General features: G+C 42.9%; 2 protein-coding genes across 6 annotated transcripts in view; one reads left to right on the top strand and one right to left on the bottom strand.

Moving 5' to 3' along the window:
• Positions 1-4414: 4414 nt before the first annotated feature.
• On the top strand, positions 4415-19636 carry MSH6 (mutS homolog 6). 2 transcript variants are annotated; one of them, XM_050895071.1, is made up of 10 exons: positions 4415-4540; positions 5914-6116; positions 8877-9052; positions 10511-13055; positions 14441-14706; positions 15326-15443; positions 17665-17754; positions 18380-18534; positions 18740-18939; positions 19467-19636. In XM_050895071.1, exons 2-10 carry the CDS (start codon positions 5957-5959, stop codon positions 19546-19548), a joined length of 3792 nt encoding a protein of 1263 aa, XP_050751028.1. In that variant the 5' UTR covers positions 4415-4540; positions 5914-5956; the 3' UTR covers positions 19549-19636. The 2 variants fall into 2 exon arrangements, with proteins under 2 accessions (XP_050751028.1, XP_050751029.1); XM_050895072.1 differs by having other exon boundaries at positions 4431-4540; positions 10514-13055.
• A 626-nt stretch (positions 19637-20262) lies between these two features.
• Positions 20263-21774, bottom strand: part of FBXO11 (F-box protein 11) — a 78462-nt gene continuing 76950 nt past the window's right edge. For all 4 annotated transcript variants that reach the window (XM_050895073.1, XM_050895074.1, XM_050895075.1 and 1 more), the window contains exons 21-23: positions 21525-21633; positions 21014-21112; positions 20263-20935 (exon numbers count right to left, since the gene is read on the bottom strand). In XM_050895073.1, the coding sequence (XP_050751030.1) occupies positions 20806-20935; positions 21014-21112; positions 21525-21633 (338 nt within the window). In that variant the 3' untranslated portion in view covers positions 20263-20805. The remainder of the gene's footprint in view (positions 20936-21013; positions 21113-21524; positions 21634-21774) is intronic.

The following is a 21774-nucleotide window of genomic DNA, read 5'->3' as shown; positions in this document are numbered from 1 at the left end:
CTTACTGCAGCCTTTCAATATATAAAAGGGGCTTATAAAATGGAGAGAGACTTTTTACCAGGGCCTGTAGTGACAGGACAAGGGGCAACAGTTTTAAACTGAAAGAAAGTACATTTAGTTTGGACATAAGGAAGATGTTTTTTACTATGATGGTGGTGAGACACTGGAACAGATTGCCCTGAGAAGTTGTGGATGCTCCATCATTGGAAGCGTGCAAGGTTAGATGGGGCTTTGAGCAACCTGATCTATTTGAAGATGTCCCTGCCGATGGCAGGGGGGTTAGACTAGATGATCTTTAAAGGTCCCTTCCAACCCAAACCATTCTGTGATTCTAGGATTCTAGGATTCAGATGCTGTGGGTCTGCATCATGGTCAGTGAGGGCACTGCCTGTGCCAGGAGCACCCTTGCTCTTGCTGCTCCCTAAGCCTCACCAGTTTGCTCTTGGCTGTACTTGGCAACTTTAAGAACAAGACCCCTCACCTGAGGAATGACTTGTCCTTCCTGTCAAATGTTTCTTCCAAAGAATATCAGAGATAGCAAAAACTACAGAAGATAAACCACCAGGCACCTGGCCTCAACTGTACTTTGCTTTTCTCTTGTGGTTATTGTTCTAGGTATCCTTCTTGATTTACATTTATTTCATTTTTCCAGAAAGACCTCACAATTACCTGGTTAGCATTTTCCTTATTCCAGCATCTAACAAGATAGAAGTGATTAATTCCAAACTCTGGAGGAAAGCCTAGGTATAGCAGAGTCACTGCATTGCAAGCTAGCTCTTGGATCCTGCTCCACCTTTAACAACAGTCCATCATCCTTTTCTGTATCAGCTGTAGAGAAGGTACTGTATAATCTAGTAAAGCAAGGTATATCCAAAGTTGTTTCAGTTTCAAAAATTTTGAGATATTATCTTCAAAAAAGCCAAATCCTTGCCAGTTCCAGTGTTCCTAGAATGGAAATTGTTCAGAACCGCTTAGGGAGCTAAAAAGCACAGTTGAAGGCTGTGTGGGAGTATTTGCGTATGCATTGGCAGGGAGAGAGGGAGGAAAAGAATTAAGATAAATACAGCACTTTTCGGTGTTCAGCTGAGCTTGGTGTAAAGTCTGCACTACAGCAACTTAACAATTCCCTATGGTTTTCTCTTCAAAAGAGGATATTAAAAAAAAGGGGGAAGGACAGAGCTGTTTATAGTGTTTTCAGTATTGTCACCTTTTATAGCCTCCTATCAAACAACTTCAAAGACTTTCATGTTTTAATTATTTTATGACCTACCCTGCTGAGACTGGTAGAAAAACAAGTAGAACTATATATTTTACTAGAGAGAAACTGAAGACCATGTCATAAAAGCCCCCTCTGTGTGAGTTTGTGTGAATGGCTCTACAGGCATGTGTGTGGATGGAGAAATAGGTACCAGAAAATGGCAGGCTGAAGAGAGGGAAAGCGTGTGCCAAGCGGTAGCATGCGAAAGTCTGCTAAGAACTGATAAGTTCCAGAGACTAGCAGTCCTGCTGAATCCACAAAACCTGATAAACCCTGAACACTGAGACTCTGCCGAATCTGTCCAAATCCACTAGCATCAACCACGGGTCGTACAACCCAGGCTACATCCAAGAAGGCTGCTATATGCAAAACTACAAGATTATCTATCTATCTGTCTATGTATATAAATATATAAAATATACACACACATATATATACAATGAAACAAATCATCTGGAGGGACTTCCTGAACACCCATGTCAAAGCCCCTGGCACATCAATACTTGTCTCTGCTTTTAAGTAAACAGCTGGGGTTGGTCTCCCAACTCTTGCTCCACCCGGGTACCTGTTAGTGTGCATGTTTGTGAACCGCGTGAGCGAATAAGTGAATGCAGTGTGTGATGAGTCCCTTGCTATTAATAACAGCGTAATAAAAGACTATCTAATAAATACTGGTGTGACCTGTGTTTTCCCCAGCCTGATCGCACCAGAGAAAAGGGGATGTACAATAATCCAGTATTGCAAAGTTTAACTAACTCACTCCTACATTTTTGTGGGTATCCAAGTGTGGAGCTACCCCACCTTGGGGAGGGCACCTGACATTGGATCCAGACTAAAATACAGGCTTAGGTATGTTCCCAATGTGGCATTTCTTAAGTGGCTGTCACCATAAATGGAGGAATGCCCAGACCCAGACATGGGGACACCATAGACCTGGAGAACTGGTATCATTGCATGGGACAAATTAAAAAGCTGCAAAACAAAGTATTAATCTTCTCACAGGTGCATACTCCAGGCCCCTTGCTCAAGCTTCTGGACCACGTGGTCCATAAATTCCAAGGACCACAGTCTCTTCTCGAGACCTCCACAGTTGTGCCAAATCAGTAACATGCCCCTCTTCCAGCAGAGTCACCAGGACTGACTCAAGTGCTCCTGCCAGCCTGCAGAAATCCCAGGGCTACCAAAACTGACCCCAACACCAAACTGACTTCTGTAGTACTCATACCATGTTGGCTCAGGAGGCCACCAAATTCAGACGACCCTTCATGTTTTTCTGTCATCTCCATTCCTCGTATGAACTGACAACAGTCATCTCCAGGGAGAAGCTACCAGGATCTACCAGGAGTCTGCTGAAAACAGGCTTCATCTTTAAAGACTGGGCCTGCTTTCAGCATTCTCCCAAGTTTTTCCCCTCCCTGCCTCAGCCCATCTCCCTGCATCTGCCTGCCAGATGGATGATCAGAGTGTAATTTTCCAGACAGTTACAAATTTAAATAGGGTTGCCTATTTCCTGTTAACAATTGACAAAAACGCGCTACTCAAACATTTGCGCAGGTACCAGTCCTGGCGGGTGTTTTTGACAGGAACAGCAATACCTGCCGAGGGGGTTATCCTGCAGCGTGTTCCTCTTCCAAGCGCTTCACACAGTCCATGTGCTTTGGAATCCCTGGACTATTTTCAGGAAACTAAACGCAGTCGTTTTTCTACTTCAGTTCGAGGTGTGTGTAGCTGAGGACACATCAGATATTGTTTATGAAAGCAATAGATGATAAGTTAAACGGAAATTGAAATTAAACGGAAATAATTCTTTTACAAGGAACAGGCTTTTAAAAACCTTCAGTATCGTTTGGGTTTGCGTGACCTCTCGTGGTCAAATCCCTACCTTGCAGTTCCACTTTTTTACCCGCGGTGGGAGCGCGCCTGTGACAATTTCGGCTACAGCTGTGCTGAACGGTAGGAGAGGTTTTGGCTTGCAACGTTAAACGGCAATTTTAGTGAAAGAAAAAGCTATGCTAACAGACATCTAGTGACAGTAAATAATTTCTCTCTGAATTTACGCTGATAAAAAGAAGTTCTTATTTTGGTCTGTAATACTGTAGCTTAAGCAGAACAGTTAAGAACCATGAAATGGATTGTATTCTAATGCATCAAAAAATTGCTTTTAAAGGACGTAGCTTCACCTATGAATATGAAAAAAAACAGGTAGGAAGAGCAGAGGACGAGATCCTATCATTTCAGCTGCCATTTCTTAGCTCTGCTGTGCATCTGCCAGTAAAGCTGGCTGAGAAGTACCATCTTGCAGCCTGGCAGCAGGGCCAGCAGCTGTCCAAGCTTCTCCTCTAGCCACGTACCGGCTTCTCCTCTTCCCACCACACCGCTGCTCTTGCCCTCTACTGCAGAAGCGGGAAAGCAGTTCCCCAGTGCAGCTGCCACAGCTTCTCCTTCCCTGAGGATGTTTTTGTGGGAAGGCCCCAGCTCGTCCCATCTCAGCACTAACCGTAACAAACACCGTGGCCTCACTGCAGACAAGGAGCAGGGTTTGCAGGGCTGTAGTTAATAACGTGGGACCTTGCTGTGAGCTACGGAACTCGGGGAACGCCTGCCCGGGAAACCACGGCGCAGCAGGCCGGGACGCTGCCACACGGTAGGCCCTGAGGCGCCTCAGGCCCGCTGCCAGCGGCGGGGAGAGGGAAGGCGAGACAAACAGGGAGGGCCCGGCAGGGAGGGCGTGAGGAGCCTCTCACGGGGGCCGGGGTTCAGGCTGCCAAGGCGGGGGGGGGGGGGGGGGGGGGGGGGGGGGGGGGGGGGGGGGGGTCAGGTCGGGGAGCCGGGCAGCACCGCGGAACCGCCGCAACGCCCCCACTGCGGCTCCCGCCCGCGGCGGCGGGTAGCGCGCGCGCGCGCCGAGGGCGGACCCGGGGGAGGGGCGGGGGCGGCCACGCCCGGGAGCGGGGCGGGCGGTGGCGGGTTTGGCGCGCGCTGGCGGCGGGCCGCGTTTCCCGCCGTGGCCATGTCTCGCCAGAGCACCCTGCTCCGCTTCTTCCCCAAGGCCTCCCCGGCACCGCCTCGGGCGGCTGCACCGGCACCCGCCCCTCCACAGGCCGGCGCGGGGACCCGCCGCCGGGCTTCGGGGGAGCAGAATGGCCGCGAGGCCGCCACCAGCCCCGCCGGCGCGGCCAGCAACGGCGCGGCGAGCAACGGCGCACCGGGCAGAGCCGCGGCACGGCGCAAGGAGGCGGGAGAGAAGGGCGGAGGGGACGGCGCGGCCGCCAAGGCCTCCAGGTAACCGGCGAGGGGAGAGGAGGCCGCGGGAGCGCGGCCTGCGTGAGGGGAAGGGGGGGCGGGGGGGAGCGGCAGCGCGCGCCGCGGGGGGGGAGGGTGCAACGCGCGCGGACCGTTGCGGGAGGGGGGCGGGGCGGGTGCTGTCGCCGGTGGTCGTTGGAGCGGGACCCCTCGGGGCGCGGAGGCGCCGGTGTCCCCCTCGTCGTCGTCCCCCTCACCCCGGGAGACCGTGGCCGCCCGCCGCCGCCTGGGCCCGCCGGGGCCTTCCCGGCGCGGGGGGCCGGTTTGCAGCGAGCCCCGCGCTTTTGGCCGCCTGACGCTGCGGTCGGTGGCGGGAGCCGTGCCGCTCGGGGCAGGCGCTCGTTAGGAAGCGCCGGAGGGTGCGTGTGTGTGTGTGTGTGCGGCATCCGCGCTGGAGGCCGGGCGTGCGGCGCCTTGGCAGGGCGGAGGAGGCGCTCCCAAAAGCGGCGTGTAGTGGGTGATGCAGGCCGGCGGCCTTCTCCCCCAGCCAGGGTTTGGCGAGGCGGGACAGGGCTGCCGGCGGGATAACGCTGACACCTGCAAAGAGGGGGTCTTGTTCTTAGTTTTTCCTGTTTTGAAATATATTTTGTCACTCGTGCCTAAATTTCCTTTCTGTTCTGCATCACGATGGTAGGTGTCTCAAACGTCAGCTAACTGAGTGTCGCTGATTGTTTGGCTGCAGCCTACAGGAATGCCCCCAGTCATCAGCGGTAGAGTGTGGGAGTAGCTAGGTTGAAATCTCGGGGGAGAAGGAGAGAGCAAATAAAAGCTGCATCAGGTGCTTTGCAGCGGAGACAGAGTTTTTATTTATTCGTTTACTTTTTGTAGCTTGAGGGTTTTTTGAAATCTTACTCATTTCCTTTAGGTGCCCTGTTGAGAATTAGTCTCTACAGGGGAACTTGTCTTAGTTATGTAAGTTAACCATTCATAATATGTAGTCTGCAATCTTTTTCTTTTAGTTAATGTCTGGTTGGACACAGTTACTCTCTCCCCCTCCTTTAAGAAATCCTCTGAGAGTCTGGTTACACATGGCTCTAGGTGGCCCTGCTTGAGCAGGGGGGTTGGACAACATGACCTCCAGAAGTCACTTCCAACCTCAGCCAGCCTTCTGTGACTATAAAGCTCTATCTCTGTGGGTATCCAGTAGGACTTGGAGGAGCAAATCCAAAAAATCGTTTGAGAGAAGTAATGGTGGTGGTATAGAAGGACTGCATAATCCCGGTTGCACCACCTGGGAGCCTTCCAAGACCTTCAGAGGGCAAGCTGCTCAGAAGCAGTGTGCAGTTACGTTTATGAAGAGAGCTGTTCTAAATGTTTATGTTCCTTAAATTACACATCTGTTGTCTTTGCAGTGTCTCCTGTGGGTACTCACCTGGTGACTTGGTCTGGGCCAAGATGGAAGGTTATCCTTGGTGGCCGTGTCTCATATACAACCATCCCACTGAAAGAACAATAGTCAGAGGAAAAGGGAAATCCACTCGTGTCCACGTACAGTTTTTTGATGACAGCCCTACAAGGGGCTGGGTCAGTATTAAATATCTGAGGCCATATAAAGGTATGAGATGTAAATAAAACTTTTTGAAATGGAAATATGCCACTTGTTCTGGAAAAATAGGCGTGGAGTATAGGGTATGGTATTCTCCATAGAGAAAGAGCAGCAAAACCAAGATTAGTATTGAGTGGGAAGGCATGCTTTGTACTTTGTAAGTTAGAGAAAGCAAGCTTTTGATGGTTACAGGTGCATTTATGGTTATACAGTTCTTTAAATACAAAACACTAAGCCCTCTTGTTTATTAGATTAGAACACAAACTTAAAGCTTGCTTATGTTTTAAAGCTTTTTTCCTTTATTTCTTCCATCAATATAAAAAAATCTAAAAGATAAATCCACTATTTCAATTTTTAGCCCTGAAATCCTTAAAATGTTAGGAATGTCAAACCCAGTTTTTAAGCAGCTATTTGGGAACTGCGGTTTGTCCAGAATCAAAAGACTAGGCACAGGATGCTAGGTAACTAAAATTAATTCTACTGTGATGTAATTTCTTTTAGGCAATGCAGTACAGTTTTGTTAATAAAATATGTAACTTGAGAATTCAGAGTGTTTGTTAGGGTAGTGCTTGTAGGTACAGAGTAGAGTTGGTGTTTTTCATCTTGAAGAAGTGACTTAGGTAACAAATGAAAATCAAATGTAATCAAGAATTAAAACATTTTGCATAATAAATCTCACTAATAATCATGATCTATTTTCCCCTTGTTTTATAATTTTACTGTTGCTGAAAACCGTAAATCATTGGCTGTAAACTGTCATGTAAATCATGTTGCTGTAAACTGTCTTCTTGTTAGTCAAACAAGTACTTCGGGTGTAATAACAGTATTTTTGATACACTGTAGGATTTGCTTATGATGTCAGTGAAACAACTGAATTTAAACAGTTTCTTCCTTTTTACAAGTTGGAGTTCCATCTCATGTGATCATGTAGTCATCTTTTTTTGGCTTGTTTATACTTAAATATACTGCACTTAAGCCATAGTTTTAAATTAAAATGGTAATGTTATTACCATAAGTGTTAGTGTGATTTAACGGAAGTGAATTGGTCCATGGTTTATACGTCTTTCCTGAAGGTATTTTAAAAGAATCAAATATATTTTAACAGCTTGCAGTTGCACTTAGAAGCAAATACAGGTAAGGAGAATCGATCTGTTTACCAAAAGAAAATTACAGAAAAATAAGAAGTGTTCAAAATGTTTAAGCACAGAAACACTGGTCTGTCTACAAGAAATGTGGTTAATGCAGAACAGAGTAAAAATGTTTAAAATACATGCTTTGCTTTTAAATTCAGACAAAAAGCATCTTTGTATACAAAGTAAGAGTGTTGGAGTGTTTGGGTAAGAAAATGGAGAAGTTTCTTACATTGTGTTATTGTTTGCAGCTGAATCAATGTAGACAGCACAGGGCTAGACTTCTAACAGTTGGGCATGCAAGAAGTGGAGTTACATACAAGTTGGTTAAGTGAATATGCAGGTGTTGCACACAAGTATGCAGTTAAATTAGATGCGATTTTTCTCCTGCCATTGTTAAATTGTCAATATTAAACGCAAAATATTTTTAGATTGTCTCACTGCATATGCAAAACTAAAATGGAGATCTGGTTTGTTAATGTGTTGCATTTGTGCTGTAGAAGCAGCTACTTGTAACTCCATGCTTTGCTACTGCAAGCTCAAAGAAATGAACGTGAGAGAGAATTCTGTTTGGCTTATTTCTGAGATAATTGGCCTCCTACAAGTCAGCTGCCTTTTGTCTACTATTGACTTAGAGCTGAAGCTTCAGTTAATAGCAACGTGTCAAGGGATTCACAAGGGCGGGTGTAAGGACCTATTCAGGCAGATCCTACTGTTGTATGCAGCCAGCTAAACTTCGAAGAGCAGAAAAAGGAATTGCCTTTCCCCGTCTATAGCATACTCTTATGTCCTCCTTCTTTCTTTCCCCAAGTTGAATATATAATATTTTATATATACCATTCATTTCTTGAGCATGGCATTAAGATGAATCTCAGCATCTTTGCAGACCCTTTCTAGAAATCAGTCTGTAGATTGGTTGGCTTTGTTTTTGTGTTTATGTACAGGTAGTGGAAGGAGGAGCTGTGGTGCTCAAGGGATATGAAAGAGGATGAGGGAATGGTGCAGTTATTAATAGTAGGCTTTGCTTGATACCCTGCAGTGTCAGGGTGAATTGCCAGCGGGATTGATGATCAGCTAATCTGGCTAATAGGTCGGTGTTGGGTCTGGATGCCTTGCTGCACTTACAGGAGCAGTTTGAATGGCCACCAGAGCTTTAGCCAAGAGGTCTATGTCATAGATGACTGATGCCCATAACATGAAGATAACTTTATTGTTGAACTTACCGATCATTGCTAAAATAGCCGTGTGGTCTCAGTCAGGTCTGCTGCACTGCTAGTATAAAGTGTTGCTTTTCAATAGTAACTATAGTTAGTGTGAGGGTGTTTAGAGCTTAGCTTAGAAGTGTTCAGATGTGGTAGTGAGTTACAGAAATAGAAGCAATTCTTCAAGTGTTCATGTACTAGGTAGGCATTTCATTTGTGAGTGTTTAGACTTTCTCTAGGGGTAGTTTATCAGGCTGAATGAGTGATGGGTTGCTATATTTAAGATTTGGTGGGAGTGGACTGGTAACAACACAGAATGTTAGGTAATTTTAAATGTATTCAGACAACTAGTATAAGTGAAGTATGAACATTAACTAAAAGACTGGCTAAATGCTAGAGTAACTTCAGTTTCTGACAAATTATTTGTGGTTTTACAGGTTCATCAGATGGGGAGACGCTGAAGGGAGGTATGTTTTATAGTACAAAGCCTGAAATTAAAAGAGCAATGGTGCTAGCGGACGATGCAATGAGTAAAGATAAAACTAAGCGGCTTGAACTGGCAGTATGCAGTGAACCTTCAGACACAGAGGAGGAGGAAGAGGAGGAAATGGAGGTAAAATTTTTCTTACTTGCTGTCATTTTCAGAAATAGTGCTAGAACTTAGAAGCTGTCTCTTGGAACTAAGCATGGAATATCCTGCAATTCTCTGTACAGTAATCACAGCTTATCTGCTCTTTAATCATGCGTGCATATGTATCCATATGTCTTTTTTTTGTACTGCTGTGTTGTCAGGTCATACGCTGGTCTCTCACCTTTTCTAGTTGGAAAGACAAGTCTAATATCTCTTTGGTGTTCTGTATGGTAAGGACTGACCTCAGAAGTTACGTTACTTCTCTCACTCTCTTCATTGATCACTCCCTGGGTAACCCAGGTGACCCGCTTTCCCACTCATAAAGTACTTTTTTTCTGGTGCATCTTTTTATCTTCTCTACCTGCTATTCCTATTCCAAGTTCCCCTAAGTTCGATCTGAAGTTTTAATTTGTCATAATGTAGAAATTTCTAACTTTTTGACTATTCATCTTAAGTCATTAAATTGGATTTTTGGGGCCTGCCCTCATCTTGTAGAGTCGCACTAAAATACAAATTCTTGTACTGTTAACACCAATCTGTTGATGGGGTAACTAAAAAGAGATCTTTATTGTATTGTATTCATGTTGTATTGTGAATGATTCAAATATTATTTCAGTACCACCATATGCATTGGAATAGATTTCTTTGGAAAGGAATGGTATGAGGAAACTGTCAATGGGATAGTGGTTTTCCTTACCTCCTCTGTCAGCATGGCCCATCTACTCTTTCTCCAGTGTGACATTGCCCCGAGGGACAGGTGCCACTCCAAGCATTGTTTTACGTTAGTGGCAACAGTGCAGTGGGCACTGGCACTTTGTACTCAGTACAGTCCCTCCACTGCTGTTTTTCTCCAGCACTGGTGCTGGAGTTCTTAAAGTTTGAGGCTGAAAAAGCAAATAATGGAGTTTCTTTTCTTTCTCCTAGACATGCACGATCTTCTTGAAGGTTGCTATAAGATAGTATGTTTGTAGGAGGAAATAGGTAGTTAACTAAAAAAAAAAAAATGTCATGGGCAAAACTCACATAGGCTAGTACTGAAAGGCTGCAAAACCCAGTCACGTTTCTGACATAGGTCAGTAGGAAAAAATTACAGCACAGAGTTAGCTTATGGAGGCTTTTCTCCTTTGTGCTGAATTTCATATACCATATGCCTTTTGTTCAGTTTAAATGTTTTGTCCATCAGCATCACTTATGCAGAGTAATAAATGAGGCTGTAAAGAATACAAAGAGGAGTAATTATGCCACTGGCTGGTAAGAGTTTGTTATCCAGAAAAAAATGAAATTCTGTGAAGGTAAACAGAATTGGCTGTGACTCTACTGTCTCTTGCTTGAAGTAGCATAGCTACTGCATTATTGCACATTTTTGCACTTCTTTTTCCAGCAGCGATACTTTACTTTGTAGCCAGAATTTTCTATAGGTAAAATAATTTATTTTTCCAGCAGATGAGTGAAAGTGCATCAGGCAACAGTGATGACTGCAATAGTGAGGAGGATGTGAAGAGTAATAAGCGAGTAACGAGCAGGGAAAGTGCCATAAAAGCCAAAAGAAGAAGAGTGTTGGATTCTGACAGTGATCATGATGGCTCTGACGTAGAGTTCAAGCCTGATGTGAAAGAAGCAGCAAGCAGCGAGGAAGCTAGTAGTGGGGTGGATGAAGATGAATCTACTGACACAGAGACAGACGCAGAGAGTGTTGCAGAGAGTCCCATAAAAGTCCCTTCTAAACGAAAGAGAAGAGAGATGAACAAGCCTGCTAAAAGGAGTAGCTTAGAAAATGAACGTTCTGAAACGCCCAAAAGAGCAGCAACGGTTTCTTTAGAAGCCAAGTCTAAGCTGACATCATTTGCAGCACCTGAAAGTTTTGAATCTCAAGCAAATGCTTGCAGTGGAGGCATCAGTGGCTTCGCAGTATGGGAACATGAAAAGCTTGATTGGCTGCAGGAAGGGAAAAAGAAAGATGCGCACAGGAGACGGCAGGGTGACCCTGATTATGACCCATGTACTCTGTATGTACCTGAGGACTATCTCAACAAGTGTACACCAGGAATGCGGAGGTGGTGGCAGCTGAAAAGTCAAAACTTTGATGCTGTGATTTTCTACAAAGTTGGAAAATTCTATGAGTTGTATCATATGGATGCAGTCACGGGCGTAAATGAATTGGGCCTGATCTTTATGAAAGGTACTTGGGCCCATTCGGGTTTTCCAGAAACTGCATTTGGCAGATTCTCTGATGTTCTAGTGCAGAAAGGCTACAAGGTAGCCCGTGTTGAGCAAACAGAAACTCCTGAAATGATGGAAACACGCTACAAGTCAATGGCCCACCCAACGAAATTTGACAAGGTTGTACGTCGAGAAATATGCAGAATCATCACCAAAGGAACTCAGACTTACAGCGTTCTGGACTGTGATCCCTCAGAGAACCATAACAAATACCTTCTGTGCGTTAAGGAAAAAGAAGACTCCTCTGCACAACGTGTTTATGGGGTCTGCTTTGTTGACACGTCGGTGGGGAAGTTTTATGTAGGCCAGTTCTCAGATGACCGGCACTGTTCGAGGTTTAGGACTTTAGTAGCGCATTACACTCCTGTGCAGGTACTGTATGAGAAGGGGAACCTGTCTGTGGACACACAGAAGATACTGAAGGGCTCACTTGTTTCTTGCATTCAGGAAGGGCTGATCTCTGGTTCCCAGTTCTGGAATGCATCTAAAACACTAAAAGTCCTTCTTGAAGAAGGATATTTCAAGGAGAAACAGAACTCTGAAAATGGATGTTCTCTGCCCTCTGTAGTCAAATCTCTGACTTCAGAGAGTGACTCGCTGGGATTAACTCCTGGTGAAAACAGTGAATTAGCTTTGTCAGCTCTTGGGGGATGTGTCTTCTATCTCAAAAAATGTCTGATTGATCAGGAGCTGTTATCGCTGGCAAACTTTGAGGAGTATGTCCCTGTGGATATCGATACTGCAAAAACTACGAGTCCAAGTAGTTTCTTTGCCAAAACTGACCAGCGGATGGTGCTGGATGGAGTCACCCTGATGAACTTGGAAGTCCTGCAGAACGGAACCAACGGAACCACAGAAGGTACTTTGTTGGAAAGGATTGATTCTTGTTGTACGCCATTTGGGAAGCGACTCCTGAAACAGTGGCTCTGCGCTCCGCTTTGTAATCCTAAATCCATCAATGATCGTTTAGATGCTGTTGAGGACCTTTTGGCAGTGCCAGATAAAATGTCTGAAGTTAGTGAGCACCTGAAGAAACTTCCTGACCTTGAAAGGCTGCTCAGCAAAATTCACAGTATTGGATCGCCACTTAAAAGTCAGAACCATCCTGACAGCAGGGCCATCTTTTATGAAGAAATCAAATACAGTAAAAAAAAAATTGCTGACTTTTTGTCTGCACTGGAGGGGTTTAAAGTAATGAATGAAATTGTTGATGTCATGGAAGAAGTTGCCAGTGACTTCAAATCTAAAGTCCTTAAGCAGCTGGTCAACCGCAAAGCCAAAAATCCAGACGGCCGCTTCCCAGACTTGAGTGCAGAGCTTAAAAGATGGGATACTGCTTTTGATCATAACCAGGCTCGAAAGACAGGAGTGATTACTCCAAAGGCAGGTTTTGACCCCGATTATGATAAAGCACTACAGGATATTAAAGCTGTTGAGGAAGATCTTCACAAGTACCTGGATAAGCAACGCAAACTGCTTGGATTCAAATCCATGCTGTACTGGGGGGCAGGCAAAAACCGATACCAAATGGAAATACCGGAAAGTGCAATATCACGTAATTTGCCTGAGGAATACGAGTTGAAGTCAACCAGGAAGGGATATAAACGTTACTGGACCAAGGAGATCGAGAAGATGCTGGCTGCAATGGTTAATGCTGAAGAGCGCAGAGACGCAGCACTAAAAGACTGTATGAGGCGTTTGTTTTACAACTTCGATAAAAATAGCAAAGACTGGCAGACAGCTGTGGAATGCATTGCTGTGTTAGGTAAGAGGTTCTCTTCATTTTGACATATAGTAAAAATACTCTTGCAGAGTAAATGATGAAATCTGATCTGGATAAGCAAAAAAGGCTTGTTGCCAGCTCTTAATTTGTAGTTTAAAAACTCTGATTGTGATAACAGCATTGATAGTTAGCAGTGATCACCTGTTTCCTTCCTGTCAATAAATGGCAGAACAGTTGCTGGGTCTTGATGTTTGCAAGCTCTTTCTTCATTCCTGTTGTGTGATTGTAGGTGTGCAGCTGAGTATTTCTCACAGTTCAGCATAGCCTGGTGGGTCTCTCACTGCTTCTAGGATTCTCGTGTGTGGATTAGTAGCTTCCTATTAAGTGAAGGCAGCGATGCAGATGGAGGTATAAAAATCTAACCTGCTAGTCATCTCCTTTCCATCTGAGCAGGCTGCTTTCTCAGCAGTCTTAAAAATAAAAAAGTGGTCATTGTCACTGCCTTGAAGACGGTAGTCTAGTAGGAAGACTTCCCCAAATCTTCATTGAATTTCTGGGGTAGAACAGTCTCCTGTATTCCCTTCTCAGGACTGGTGTACTCTTGTACTGTGAATTTTCCGCTAGCATGAGGCACTCTGGGATGTCTTTGTTCCAGGGAAAAATGAAAGCACCCTCTGAATGCTGCTGGGGCAGAAAAGGGAGGACGGGCAGCAAGTGTGGTCTAGGAACGGATTCTCTGAGTGGGCTGGGAGAGCTAGGAAGCAGTCGCATTAGCTACACCACAGTACCAGGGCAAGTACTGAACTGATTTTCAGTAGAGAGGGAGGCAGCTTTCAGGCTCAGCTGTAATATGTGTACATAAAGTCTCTAAAATCACATAACATGGTCTCATTTTGTAGGTAATCAGCTTTTAGAACCTTAGAGTTAGGCTAATTGAGCGGGGTTGTGCTGCTTTCTGCTAGGCCAACAGAATTTTAATATTTATATAAATTTATTCTGGCAACTTTCAAGCAGTATTATGATTCTTAACAAAGTAATTCACTGTCACAGAAGCTGATTTCCTCTTTACTTATCTTGTTCCAAATTAAAAACCAATGCAAAAAAATAATATTTTATACATGTACATTAAAAAAATAGGTTTTGAAGTGAAATGATGTGGATTTTAAAGACTTTTAAACTAAAAACTAGAGGGGAGGATTTTTAATCTGACATCAGTAGAAATCTGGAAGGAATGAGGAAAGACATTGTAAATATCCCCACCTTTTACTTGTTCTTCTGGAGTACTTGGGTGTTTTCCTTAACAGGAAAATGGAATGGAAATGGAAAATTGTGTTTACAAAAATGCTATTCAGTGAGTAAGGGCATTCCAGTGAATGAGTAAAGAAAGGTGAAAGCGTGACTTACTGGAATTTCTCTTAATCTTATAGATGTCTTGATGTCCCTTGCTAACTACAGTCAAGATGGTGATGGACCACTGTGCCGACCTGTAATTCTACTGCCTGTGGATAGTGCTCCTCCCTTCCTGGAACTTAAAAATTCACGCCATCCATGCATTACAAAAACTTTCTTTGGGGATGATTTTATTCCTAATGACATCGTGATAGGCAGCAAAGATGAAGATAGCAGTAGTGAAGCTTCCTGTGTGTTAGTAACTGGCCCGAATATGGGTGGCAAATCTACGCTCATGAGACAGGTGATTGACTATCTACATAAGCTTCAATGTTCTCTGTGTTTTGCATAAAGGAATTACATGACTTGACTGTTTATAAATGTCCAAGGAGGTCCCAGCAGTGGTCTTCAGGGTGTGCAGCACAGTACAGCAATTACACTGTAAAGACAAAACATAATCTGGTAGAAAATGCCCATGTTTAGATAGTAGATTTTCTACTTTCACTTACTTTAGTGAGGAATAAGTTTTATTTCTCTTACAAGAGATGGCTGGGAAAAAGTGATAGAGTATCTTTTATCTTTTTCAAGTGGCCTTATCCAGGACTTGGCATCATCTGGCAAAAGATGCTTCTGCAGGTTGAACAAGATGAAAATAGAGATCAGCGGCCACTGGGAAAGCAACAGGGAGTTTGCTTTATAAACACTGCTTATGGCGATAACTTGTGTTTTGAAGGCTTTCCAGAGTAGTTTAGTCCTACTTGAGATTATGATGCTGCAGCCTGGAGCTGTTAAAGCAGTCGGAAGCTTTATGTACTCGAGTCTTTGTTTTAGGGGAAATACAGTTTCATTCCCTTGTTCTCTGTGTGGAACTGAAGCTCCAAGCACATAGTAAAAATTTAAATGTTTTAATGTTTGTTCTGCAGGCTGGTCTCCTGGTTATAATGGCTCAACTGGGATGCTACGTACCTGCTGAAGTCTGCAGGCTTACACCGATTGACAGAGTATTTACGAGGCTTGGTGCCTCAGACAGAATTATGTCAGGTGAGTTTCTGAAATCCAGCTGTCCAAAGTGCTTTTGCCACTGAGTGAGTTTCTTTTTGTGCTTTGAGTGGCAAGTTGGAAAGGGATAGTCTGTTGATTTTGCCAGGAGAGCTGGACAACTAATTTGTTGTGTCCCATTGTTCAAACAAACAGGATTGTAGTTACGCTTGATTTGTCTGATATGCTTGTCCTGTGTTATTTTTGACAGACACATAGGATCACTTTTTAATGAATTCTAGTATTAAAATCCTGCCTTCCAGCTGGATGCAAGTCTGAGGAATATCTTTTTGGATATTGTACAGTTGACCGTTCTACTTACATAGGTGTCTAAGGGTTCTGGAATAGGACAGTGATGTTCAGGTAGCTGTTGTAGAGGATTTGGTTTTGTGCCTTTTCGTGAGGACTGGAGGTCCCTTGTTTCAATCAGAATGCCTGCCTTATGTCTGAAATCTGATTTCTTCAGATGATGAAGAGAGAGGCAGGCTTCCTTCTTGGAAGCAGTAGTTGACAATTCTTGGAGTATTTTGTTTCTTCCCGTGGAGAGGAAGACAAGTGGAGGATGACACAACAACTGGAATGGGAAAGTATGCCTGTGGTGGTAGGCAAAGTGTCATGGGGCTAGAAAAACAAAGTATTGTTTTTTGTGGTAAGAAGAGTGGTATCACAACTCATTTAAGGAGGGTGCAGATTTTTCTGTGATCTTTCTGCTGAAAAATGTGGGTCAGTGAATATGAAAGGAGTTAAGCCTACTGAACTTGTTGCGCATAAGGAATTTGGAAATGAATCATTCGGAGTTCTTAATTAAAAAAAAATATTTACACTTCTCCAAATCAAGGCTTTTCTTTGCAGCTAGAGAATTTTATTAAGGCTTTCTTTGCCCAGCTATTTTCCATTTTGTTTAATTTTAGTACAAAAAGAAATCTTAAGAATGGAAAAGTGCTTAAGTGCTTATGGTAGAAATAAAAACTGCCCTTTCTGCAAGAGAGGTGGTCGAGAAAAATGTAGCACTTTCAACTTTTTTTCTATCAACTGAGAGCTATTCTTTTCCAAATATGTGCACAAATGTTTTAACATTTCACGAGGCTGAATGCTGCACAGCAGAACTAGCTTTGAAATCTGTTCTGGATGCATTACTTTCCACACTGTGTAGAAATGAAAGCACAGCGAAAGTTGTTCCATGGCAGTCATTTCGTAATGGATGTCAACAGGACTTGTATGAAGTAAATTTTAAGTAATACCATTTTAAAATTGCCTATGCAATTTTAGGGGTTTATTTTCTAAAGTGAATAAATGGTTATTGCTAAACATTGTTAAACCTACTCAATCCTGGAAATTTCTTTAAGTGCAGCAAATCAGCATTGCTGGACACTGCTTAATAACTCATGTTGAAAAACTTATGTTAGAGCACAGCGGTGCTCATGCAGCACGAGTACAGGAAGTAAATACTTGCCTGCTCTGAAATTACATTAATTGCTGCTCCATGTGATCATTTGGAATGAACCCTACAAAGAACTAGTAAATCTGGACTTTATACATGTGGATTTATTGTGTGCAAGGGTCTGAATAATTGTGTACTTCTGCTTGTAATCTGGTAAAAAACCAATTTCAGGCCTAAATTTCAGGCCTCATATTATCTGGGTTGCTGGAACTCCTGTAAGATGTTCAGTCCTTAGCAGCAGTGTATTTCTCTTGTCGTATTTCACTCAATGTACATATGAGTATAGCCTTAATTACCTGAATAATTAATTACCTTATGACATCAACAACCAAACCAGTAAGTCTAGTCTCTTAGTCTTTTTTATGATATTCTGCTTGCTTTTTCACAGTGAAAAGCCACACACGTTAGGCCTGCCTCATGCATTTAAGAGCAAGAAGGGGCAAAAGATTCTCCCCATCTTGTATCCTTTGTGCCCCTCTTTTTGTGCAGCTGGTATATCTGACCAGTGCTATTAAAAGTAGACAGAGGTAGCCTAAAACTCAATTAATTGTACTCGTGCCCATGCCTGTACTCTTAGGAACAAAAACCTGCTCTTTCTGGCAAATGGAGACCCACTGTTTTCATGCTGGAAAAAAAGCTTTATGTTTTTGTTTGTCTTCAGTTTGCTGTCAAGTTTCATTTTAGCTTGACCAAGACTCTAGTGCAGATTAAACGGGGGTTTAGTTGTGGTTTTCAGATCTTTTGATTACTTCATGGTGCTTTTTTTTGTCACTTCTTTTAAAGGTGAAAGTACCTTCTTTGTTGAATTGAGTGAGACTTCCAGCATTCTCCAGCATGCAACAGAGCACTCCCTTGTTCTTGTGGATGAACTGGGTAATTAGTCTATTTTGTAATAGATGGAAATTAAATCTAAGATTAAAGACTAGCTGTAAGGTGGTTGGGCTAAATGGCAACGAAGTACACAGGGGCAGTTTTGTCATAATGCTCCTGATGTTTAACTGGTCAGTATCTATGGAATTCTCTCTAAAATGTGTACTTCTTAGGTGCCCTGGGAACTAATACACCACCTCCCACCCCCCAATCATTATTAGCCTATTTCTAGCTGAGTTTTTCTGCTTTCCTTTGCATAATTGCCTGCAGCAAACCTTGAGCAAGCCAGTAGCAATTCTCAAGAGAACAGAAGTGTCTCTTTCTGCAGTGCAGAAAAGAGTCCGATTGTTCTAGGGCAAATACTTGGGTCGCTTCACACTGATGCTGGTGGCTCTTGCTACTGTTTGTCTGTCTTCCACACAGTGAGGAGGGAGAAAAACAAACAATACAAGCTGACACATGGCGAACAATGCATTGTATTTGTCTTTAGAAAAGCATCTTTGCTTCTGTTTGTTAATCTTGACAATTAAGGGGGGGGTCTCTCTTCAGTAGCAAGTACACTATGGATTGAATTAACTTTGCCACTTTTGTTCCCGAGTATGCCAAAGCTTTTCCATTTCTTCTCCAGGCAGAGGCACAGCTACTTTTGATGGAACAGCTATAGCAAGTGCGGTTGTGAAAGAACTTGCAGAGAAAATCAAGTGTCGGACTTTGTTCTCCACACACTACCATTCACTGGTAGAGGATTATTCACACAACATGGCTGTGCGGCTTGGTCACATGGTATGTGTAAGTGTAACGCACAAGTTGTGAGCACTGACGTATAGGGTTTTTCCTTGTGGCTGGCAGACTGCGTGCTGTGCATGCTTTTCTGCACTCTTCTGCCCAGAGTCACGGAGGTGTCCTGAGAAAAGGATGTGATGTTTCATGCATTTGTCAGTCTGTAGGTAAGTATTACATACACTGACTTGTAACTTAATCTTTCTAGGCATGTATGGTTGAAAATGAGAGTGAAGATCCAAGCCAGGAAACAATTACATTCCTGTATAAGTTCATTGAAGGAGCATGTCCAAAGAGCTATGGCTTCAATGCAGCAAGACTTGCTAATATTCCAGAGGAAGTTATTCAGATGGGGCACAGAAAAGCAAAAGAGTTTGAAAAAATGACTATTTCACTGAGAATATTTAGGTAAGGCCTTGGTTTTCCATTTAAGTTGCACACTGCTTAGTAGGCATCCATTTTAAAATCTGGGCAGTAGCTTTTGCTCAGTCTCACAGCAGAGGGGGCAGTTAAAACTATTTTTGTGAATATCAAATGTACTTCACAAGCAGTGAAGGAGGGAAGTACTAAAGCCTGACTACAAGAGGGCAGATACGATGAGTAATGCAGTATTTTAAGCCTTGGGTCACTGTGCTAGTCTCTAGGGGTAAGAGCTTAATTTGCATAGAAGTGCTGGGCTGGCTGTGAGCTGAGCCAAACTGAAGGAATGCCTGAATAAGCCCAGTGCTGACGGCTGCTGCACAGTGCTGGGGGGGCACCGGGGGATGTTACAGTAGTACTGGAGCCCTGTGTCAGGCAGAGATGGCTGCTGGCAGCCTTTACACCAGACATAAAACAGCATCTATGTCTTCTAAACCTGTGCAAGTAACACGAAGCTTAGGTTCTGTCCCTCTGTGTCCACGTTTGGTAAAGCTGACTTTGTTTTTTCCCCTCAGGTATCTCTGCCTGGTGGTGGATGGTGCAACAAGTGATGAAAATGCTGTTCAGAAACTTACTGCTATGATCAACCATCTTTAAGAATACAAGTGTTTCTGTACTGGCGGTTTCTCAAAAAGGTGGTATCAGACAACATTATGATCTAATAAACTTTATTTTTTAAAAATGACCATTTTTCCATTGTCTTTCCTAGGAAATTAAACCCTTTAATTCTTACCTACCCTCTACATAATGGTTATTGAGTACTCCACAATATATTAAGTCTAGATGTTATGGTACATGCATACACTTTCAGGCTGTTGATTACCCACTGTCACCAATACACATAAATGGAAAAAAGCTATGAAACTGTATAGGGCTGTATATATACTTGTCTCAGCTTCATTAGAGCAGGAAATTGCTGTGATGTCCAGCAGGTTATGTAAGTAATGTCCAGACTGTTCAAAAAAAACTATGAACAGAGTAAAGTACAAGACTGTTTTGAGGAGACTTTCTACTGTGTACTTTAAAACATAGTAAAATTTCTTTCACAAAACTTAGTTACATGGGTACTTTGTTTTATAGTGCATTATAGTCTAGGAAGTCTCATTAAAACACTCGCTTTTTTTTGTTAGGGTGGTTTGAGTACAGGCTATTGCTGGGGCAGGGAAGGAGATTATTCTAACTTCAGAGGACACCAGAAAAATTGCTGGATATAATTTAAGATTAGTGTTTTCTCTTTCATAGAAAGAACGTACATACTGGGACATGAGTACAGTTACAGCAAGTCTAGGTGTGCTAACAAAACAGGACACATTCAAGTACAATAAGATTTTTTTGCTTGAAATTAGAAACAAACTACATGAGATTAAAGCATTAAAATCATATTTCTCAATCTGAATAAATGTTAAAAAATCAAAAGAAATGCAGAAGTGCTAGCTCACATTTTTTACCATGTTACAAAAGCAATTGGTACCCATGTCCATAAAGGCAGCAACAAAGAATGCTGCTTGTCTACAGAATAGTACTACTGCAAATTGGACTGCGTTTCAATGCTACTTGTAAAAACACCAGCTTTCAGAAGTTGGTATCTGTACAAAATTGCAGCTTATTTTTCTTCACTTCTGTCCCTTCAAAGTCTTTGTTTACACAGTAATGCTAAAACGCCCAGTTCTGTTATCCTGAGTCAACATATTGCCACTTTCTTTTTTGGTAGGTTGAGCTCCATAGTGTCAACACCTCACACATCCGCTTTAATACAGTCTCTTTCTGCAGAAATGGGCAAGTATAACTTCCTCCAAAAAAAAAGTTTTAACAGTTACGATATTAGAATGGCAGGACTTTCTTTCTGAAAGGAATTCAGTTGTGCTGCAATGTATTAGATTCTATAGGTGGAGCAGAGTCATATAGTGTATCTGTATCATGTGTAGGCTCTCCAGCAAGCGTACAAGGATTAGACAGTGTTCCAGCACCACAGTCACAGAAAAACCTACAAAGAAAGAGAGCTCTTTAGTTTCTACTTCACTTGCATTGTCAAAATTGCTCAACATACTTGTTTGAAACATACCTATCATGTCTAATGAATTCTACATCATGTCCTTGATGGCACTTCTTAATGCAGTTCACACATATGGCATTACGGTCTGTGGTGTTACAGGTGTGACATCTGAAGTAAAATGCATCATATTAGGCATAAATCAGAAACTGATAAGCTGAGTAAAGTGCTCAGGGAGGGCATAGCAGCAAAGCAGCACTAAAGAAAGGACGTGCATAGGACTAAAACCTAAGAATTGTATGTGAACTTGGATTTCATGGCATGCTTTTGGTTGCTTGCTTCAAAAAAGCAGTTCTGCTGTATAATCACTTAGGGTCAGGTTCACAGTAACAATACATTTTCCTCAAGCCCACAGTAAATTCAAAACAATGGGAACTTGTTTAATCCTCTTCTGTTGCAGCTGAGGAAGAGCACACATTTGTGTGTTAACAGGCATATGGCAACTGTTTTAGGGGTCTTGCTAGAAGAGAAATTGTGTTTGACAACCTTTCTGTCCTTACTTCTACAGTAAAGAACCTCTTACCTGTAGAAGTCATGCATCGGATAGCTGGTGTAACTTGATATCTTATATAAACACTGGCCTCTACTGACAGCTTTTTCTATGGCATCTTGATTGTTCATTATTTTGTTATCTGTTGGGGGAAAAAAAAAAAGCCAAGAACTAATCACACCTGGATCAATGACTTTTTTTTTCTTGAGGTGTTAAAGCAGAGATCTAAACCCATTAGGAACAGTTAGTTCTACACTTGTGTTTTAGTTTTGGCATTTAAGCA

The sequence above is a fragment of the Gymnogyps californianus genome, chromosome 3 (genome assembly GCF_018139145.2).
Source record: "Gymnogyps californianus isolate 813 chromosome 3, ASM1813914v2, whole genome shotgun sequence".
NCBI classification, from domain to species: Eukaryota; Metazoa; Chordata; class Aves; order Accipitriformes; family Cathartidae; genus Gymnogyps; species Gymnogyps californianus.
This window is presented reverse-complemented; position numbering and strand designations above follow the sequence as displayed.